This window comes from Mastigoproctus giganteus, chromosome 4 (assembly GCF_048544385.1).
Source record: "Mastigoproctus giganteus isolate SK-2022 chromosome 4, ASM4854438v1, whole genome shotgun sequence".
Taxonomy (NCBI): Eukaryota; Metazoa; Arthropoda; class Arachnida; order Uropygi; family Thelyphonidae; genus Mastigoproctus; species Mastigoproctus giganteus.
Window position 1 is genome coordinate 98,226,455 of NC_143578.1, and position 7,879 is coordinate 98,234,333.

Genomic DNA, 7,879 nt, shown 5'->3' on the forward strand with positions numbered 1-7,879 from the left:
ACGATCAATAATAAAATTAACAAATAAAAACTATGCATTCTAAACAACATTCAAGAATATTAAATTTTATTATTATTTTTTTTTTTTAGTAAAGAAGCAGGGGACTAATTTAATGCAGGCATTGAAATACTTCTAGAAAATAATGCTACTGTGCATTATGTTCTTCTGTCTTTACTGTTTGGTGGCACTTAGGGCTTACAATACCGAGATCCGGTATCTCGGTATTGGAAGCAGTATTTCCAGTATTCAAATACCGGTTTTTCAGTACTAATAAAAAAAAAAAAAAAAAAATTTATAATTTAATCACATAAAGGTTATAAAATCACCTTTATGTGATTATGACGTCCTTATCTCTGCTAGGAAATGTTTGATAAATCATCGATAGGACACCATGCAACATTGCAATCTGTCCACAATTCTCGGACAACTTCATGTCTGACTGTATCGTTAACTCCTAATTCCCATTCCTCCACTACTGACTTTAGTTCAACTCCACCAAGTGTATAAGTTATTTTGGGGTTGCTTTTCCCCAGGTGTAAGACCTTGCATTTTGCTGAATTAAAACATATAGCTGACACTTTTCTGACCATCCTGGAAGTCTATCTAGGTCACTCTGAAGAAGCTCTCTGCTTGGCAGCGATCATTAACTACTCTACTGATCTTTACATCATCTGCAAGTTTAGACATCACACCCTATATCTCTTCATAGATGTCATTTAAGATAATCAAAAACAACAGTAGTCCCAATACTGATCCTTGGGGAACCCCACTTCTTACATTAACCCAATCTGAGGAATAACCATTTATCACAACCCCCCCCTGCCTGGTGCCCTCAAGCCATCGTGCTATCCATCTAAGGATTTTCACTATGATTCCAGCTGCTCCAACTTATAAAGTAACCGCTCATGTGGGACTGAGTCAAATGCTTTAACGATATCTAAATAAACAATGTCGAAATTATTCTCTAAATCCAGCTCATGAGTGATCTGTCAAAATGGCTAACCAGATTTGTTAAACATTATTTTCCTTTACAAAACCACGCTGTGTATCATACAGAATTCCATTTCCATCTAAATGATCCTGAATTCCCTTGATTTTTCCTACTACTAAAGTAGACTGGCCAGTCGGTAATTTCCCGTTACACTCCTAGAACCACCTTTAGGTTCCAATTTACACCAACCCAACGGAATCTCTCCTGAGTTCAGTGATGCTCTCATAACTAGCTTTAATGGTTCAATGCAATCACCTGCCGCCTCTTTAAGATTATAGGGTATATGCTATTTAGGCATCTCCGTAGCCAGGTGGGAAGGAGCAGCAGTGCGTAGCACACGCTTCTTGATTAGACCGGGGTTCGAGCCCGTCACCACCAAATACGGAGGATGCGGAAAGGTCAAGGGAATGACCACCGCATATTCCCGGTGCAATATGGCCTTAGTTGCTAATGCTCCTAAAAACCAAACAAACAAACAAACATATGCTATCAACCACCGAAGCCTTACTAGCCTGTGGGCATGGAAGTTTTCTCATTAAATCAACATGTGAAATTTCAACATCATTAATTACATTTTTTTCAACTTCACTCCCATAATTTCTCATTGACGTGAAGGGTTTTCCTTCTGTAAATATCGATGCAAAGTAACTGTCGAGTTCATCTGCAACATCAGTTGGGGTATCTAATACTATCCCACGCAATTACATATGCGTCCGATCTGATATGCTTCTCTTCTTTGCATTTATATATGTGAAGAATTCCTTAAATGCGCTCTTTGCTCTCTTTATTCCTTATCTCCACTCTTTGCTCTGTCCCAGACTCAGCAAAGATACTATAGTGAAAATTATACTTTGCTGAATAAAACATTTTCTCCTTCAGAAAATGATGAACATAATTCAACTATGGAAGACTAACATGGAACAGAGCATCAGTGTCCGCAAAATCTTTCCAAAATAAGAAATTGCCTGACTCCAATGAGATTTTAAAAGATGAATTTGAGTCAGAAATTAATGAAATACTTTTTAACTATTTTTGCTAAAAAAGTTCAAAGCCTAGAAAATATGGACTGAGATCATCTATGATTATCTCAGTACAATAGTACCAGAATGGAATCCGAAAGGGCATTTTCTGCCGCTAATCAAATATGTACCAAAATTAGATCCATTTTAAACGATCATACCATTGACTGCTTATGTTTCTTAAGAGCTCACTTTATTCGGACAGGTAGTGTGGATGCTTAAATATAACTACTTTGCAGTAACAACATGTATTTTTTTGTTTTTAGAATAACTGTATTTTTAATGATTTTTTTCAGAATATTTATTATTGCAATAAATGTTTATTTAAAACTTGAATTCAAGTAATTACAGTATTTGTTTTTTCCTTAATTTATTAACTGTCAAAATTTATTGAGAAAAACACTCGTTTTTGGAATACCGGTATCCCGGTTTCATAAATTAAAAATACCAAAATACCAGTATGCAGGCCTGACGTAGCCCAGTGGTCAGGAGCGAGAGTGCATAGCACACGTTCCTTGAGTGGACCGGGGTTCAAGCCCGTGACTACTAAATACGATAAATATTTGTATTGACGATTTATTGTAAACTCTACTGACTTCGTTGTCGTGCTGGAGTATAAACAGAAAAAAAATTTTTTATTAAGATTTTGACCAGTTTTGTAAGCCCTAGTGGCACTATTATCCTTCTGGTAACAAAGATTATTACCAAAACTACTATCTATTATCCTTCTGGCTTACACTCTTTAGACAACTATGCTTATCCATGAGTTTACCTAAAGTTACCAATATTGTTTTTAATAAAATAACATCATCATAGAGGTGATTCTGCTATGGTTTATTTTAATTCCATTAGCAGATGAATTGCTTAAAAAGCCTTATGAATTATGGACTGCAAAAACACTCTGCAATAAACCTCAGATACCATGTGAATTGTTATCCACAAAAAAATATGATAGAGGTACATTGATCAAGGAAAAGCATTGGTTTCCTATCAATAGAAGAGCAATAAAATTGTTTTGCTACACTCTATGACTCATGAAAAAGGAGAAGCCAGAAATAATAATCGAGATTCAAAGTTATAATATAACTAATGCTCGTAAATCAGAGCTGTAATTGGGAATTACAGCTCTGATTCATACTATATAACTAATGCTAGGCACCTCCATAGCCAGGTGGGAAGGAGCAGCAGTGTGTAGCACACGCTTCTTGATTAGACCGGGGTTCGAGCCCGTCACCACCAAATACGGAGGATGCGGAAAGGTCAGGGAATGACCACCGCATATCCTGGAGCAATATGGCCTTAGTTGCTAATGCTCCTAAAAACCAAATAACAAAACAAATAAACAACAATAACTAATGCTATATGGCTTCTGAAAGATTATGACATGAGTCTACATGAAGATGGAATGGACAAGTGTGAATGTCTTATGGATTTCAATCTTCCCCTAATTGATTAGAATAAGTGTGTGGGGGGGACACACCATGGGAACAAAATTTTTAAATAAACGAGATGACTATTACTTGTATCAGCATGTTACAGAAAATACTAGGGTAAGAATATTCTATACCTCATTATTACTCACAAATCACATGACATCATAAGGCTTACAGTAAGGAACTGGTGATCACAGTTATTCATTGGAAGACTAAGAAAGATGTTGCAGTAGTTACAAGTACAGGTTTTAATTTCAAACAAGGGGGCCTATGACAATTTCAGGCACTACTTGGCATCATAATTAGGTGGACTGTGGGGGGGGGGAGACAAATACATAAAAATTATGGAATACCTTTAAAGTAATGAAGCCATTAAAGCACAAATACCATTAACAAAATATAGCACAAGGAAGAAGATACAAAGATGGATGAATATGGAGCTGGCCAGTATAACAGGGAACAGAAAGCATGGGAGAGTGCCCATGCTATCTTTCGGTAGCCATAGATGGAAAACATTTATGTTTTCCGTCTATGGCTGCAAAAGTTTTTGAAATTCCATAGTTCCTTGTATTTAGCTGCTGACTTTTTCCAAAGCAAGTGAAGCTTGGTTCTGGCATTGCAATGGGTCCTAACTTATGCCAAATGGTGTTGCACACATCGATCACTATTTTTAGAACTGTACTGAAACCTAACCGGAAACTAAAACCTTTCTAAATCTTCTTCAAAATCTGATGAAGAGGATGAATTGTGGAGAATTCATTTTGCTTGAGCTTTCCCTAAAGAGAACAACACAAATGTAACGTGACATGATAATTATGTGTCTCCTAAAAACCAATTTCAGTTTTCACTAAACAGTGAAATCACGTGATGTGATAATAGTGTGTTTCTATACCTTAATGTGCAGGCGAGGAGGAAAAGAAGAAAGCAGTGAGTGGGAAGAGTCTCCACCTGTCAATCACTGCCTTCTTCCTTTTCTTCTTGCTGATAGTCTGGATTGTACACCATGTTCTGAATTTTTTACCAAAATTTCCTTCTGATAACAGTAGTTCACATATCCATTTGATAGTCTCTTCTCTCTTTAACACAGTTTTTTCTTTTTCTTTTTTTTTTTTTTGTGCATTCAGCGGTCACTTGTGTATCAAGTCTGATTTCACATGAAAACGTATATGCAGCCTTTCAGGGTAACAAAGGCTGAGTATATGAAACACATTTTAAATCAAACAAAGCTACAATTAAAAGTTAACAATATCAAAATTTATAACATTTAAAAAGTTTTAATAATAACAACTGTGATCATTACAACACTTTTACTGAAGTGGGACGGGGTATCAAAAGTTCATACCCTTACCTAGAAATAATAGCCCTAGAAAGGTGAAGCTTCACAGGAACTTTAATTCCTTTCTATGTACTCTTCATGTATAGTAACACATTTCTTCCATCTGTGTATCAGTTGTTTAATGCCTTGATCATAGAAGTCTGCACTTTTTGCCTGAAACCACAATTCCACCTCATTGATAACTTCCTGAGATGAATCAAAGTGGCATCTATGCAGCGGTTTCTTAATTGTACACCCAGCATTCATCACGAAATGATCAAAAAAAGTTCTCAACATCCACATTACACAAATCCAACATTTGGCAAGAACACTGCATTCAACATTGCTTCTGCAAAGGCATCAGCAATCTTGGAACCCATCATGCGGAGACCTTAGACATGTGCAGATGGTCATGTAAAATGCTGTGGGCAGGCCCATAACTAATTCCCACTGCATTTGCAATGAAATGAATTGACACACATTCGTCACTCAGCACCAGCTGCTCAACCCTTGCAACTGTCTCACTGTCTATGTATGTTGATGGCCTTTCTTCCTTCTCTTGGCACACAAAGACACTTGTACGACCACACTGGAACTCCTATTTCCAACTTTTTATTGTCATAGGATGGCCAATTCTGCCCAAACACAGCTTTCATTTCTTCATCAATTTCCTGAGCTTTTTTGCAATGTAAATGCTGGAACTCGATCACTGCTCAATACTCCATTTTGTCAACCATAGTGTCTTTCCTTCTGGGCCCCACCTCTGGCGTGCGATCACCTACGGTAATGAAATTTCATATATTAGTTATTGAATATGTAGACAACTTATACTAAAAATGGCATCTTCATACTGATGTTTTATCTAGGTCAAAGTACGAACTTTTTGGATACCCCCTGTATGTTTTTCAGTTTTCACTTGTATTTAATGAAAGTTTATAACGTGGGAAAGTATTAAATTTTAACCGAACATTCTACAAGATAATATGATAGAAAATAGCATTTAAACCCATGTTCTCTTTTTTTTTTTTTTTTTTTTTTAATTTCAACAGCTGCTGTATTACCTTAATATGTAGTAATCTATCGACAGTCTCCTATCGTTAAATGACTAGTTAAAACATTAAAAAATAGTAAAGGGATGCATATAAACATTTGAATATAAATATATTAACTATGATACCCATATATTATTGGTAAACCATTTCTGAAAAATGTATTTTCGGTAACAGTAATAGTCTGCCCACATCTTGCAGACATGATAACGTCGCAAACAGTTCAAGCTTAGGTTTATCTTGTTTTGTTTTTAAATATTACGAGAGATTAAAATATTACAAGCTTACACTTACAATGCCAAATCCATATAGCAATAATCCGACTTAAATGTTTCCATAAATATTTATTTATGGTGTATATTATGAAATGAATACAAAAAGAATATTATAGAATATAAACATTCAGTACACAAACACCACATGGAAAACGCACTACAGAGTAGTAAGATATGTGCGCTATAATTCCGGGTTGTGATGCACCATTCACAGATTGTATTTCATGGTTATATCATATTAATCAGCCCAAAATTCACAAATATAGTACAACAGAATTCCAGTTATTCGAAAATTTTACTCCAGTATATTGACACATTTCTACCTTTAACTCTAAGTGGCAAAACTATCAGGTGAATATAATAAAATCATAATCGCACTTCAGAAAAACATTGTGAATAAAGAAAAGTAAATTTTACTTACACCGATGAGCCAAAACATTATGACCAGCGAGTCGTTATGCAAATCGAAGCACCTGCAGGAGAACTGTAATCAGGTGACAAAGGAGGTTAGGCAGGCGAAGGCACATTACGAGAAATCCTTGGCAAAAGATGCTAAGAAAAACAGCAAGGATTTATTTACTTATATAAACTCTAAAAGGAAGGGGATGAATCTGATCGGTCCACTTGACATCGATGGTTCGACTGTTGATGATCCGATCCTGATCAGTTGGCAAACAAACTGAATGAGTGTTTTGTATCTACATTCACACATGAGGAATTATTAAGGTTTGAAAATGGCAGAAGGTTATCAAATTGTAGCAGGATACTTAATGATTTTGGAATAACTGAAAGCAAAGTGGAGGAGAAATTGTTGAAGTTAAACATAAGAAAAGCACCTGGGGTGGATGGGATCTATCCAGTTATATTAAAGGAGGCGGCAAAGCAACTAAGCAAACCCTTTGCCATAATTATGAGAGCGTCCTTGGACTCAGGGGAGGTTCCCACGGACTGGAGATGTGCAAATGTATCCCCAATTCACAAAGGGGGATCGAAGGGTGACACGAGTAATTACAGACCAGTTAGTTTAACTTCTGTTCCGGGTAAAATAATGGAGTCACTGGTTAAAGATGCATTGCAGGATCATCTAGACAAGACTGCAGCAATAATTCAGACACAGCATGGGTTTGTTAAGGGAAAGTCTTGTCTGACAAATTTGATAGGATATTATGATGTGGTTACAAAGGAACTGGATGCAAAAAATAATTTTGATATCATATATTTGGATTTCAGGAAAGCTTTTGACACTGTTGCGCATGGAAGACTATTGTACAAATTGGAGCAGAATGGTATTAAGGGTAAGTTGCTACAATGGATGGTTAAGTGGAAGACAGAGGATGGTAATCAATGGGTGCTGCTCTTCGTGGACTAATGTTATTAGTGGAGTCCCACAGGGTTCTGTGTTAGGTCCACTGTTGTTTTGTATATTTATCAATGATATTGATGAAGGTATATCAGGCTTAATGTCGAAGTTTGCAGATGATACAAAGGTTGGCAGGGTTGTTAATGACAGTAATGTCAGTGTGCTAATGCAACAGGATCTAGATAATTTGGGCAGATGGGCTAAGAAGTGGCAACTGAAGTTTAACCTTGACAAATGCAAAGTACTGCATATGGGTAGAAATAACCCCAGAGAAACGTGCCAACTGTGTGGTACTACACTTAAGGTGGTAGAAAATGAAAAAGACCTGGGAGTAATTGTGCAGTCAGATATGAAGTTTTCTGACAATGCAGACAGGCTGCCAGGGCAGGTCATGGGGTTTTGTCAATGATATATAGGAATTTTGCTAGCAGGGAAAA

General features: G+C 36.4%; 1 protein-coding gene across 2 annotated transcripts in view; it reads right to left on the minus strand.

The window, feature by feature from the left end:
* The window catches only part of Rpp14a (Ribonuclease P/MRP subunit p14 a), a 68,837-nt gene extending 62,607 nt beyond the window's left edge, over positions 1–6,230 (minus strand). Inside the window, exon 1 of one of the 2 annotated variants that reach the window (XM_090371692.1) lies at positions 6,102–6,230. In XM_090371692.1, the coding sequence (XP_090227818.1) occupies positions 6,102–6,145 (44 nt within the window). In that variant the 5' untranslated portion in view covers positions 6,146–6,230. Of the gene's footprint in view, positions 1–4,791; positions 4,919–6,101 lie in introns of those variants that run through there. The other variant, XM_090371693.1, reaches the window with a different exon arrangement.
* Positions 6,231–7,879: the final 1,649 nt, after the last annotated feature.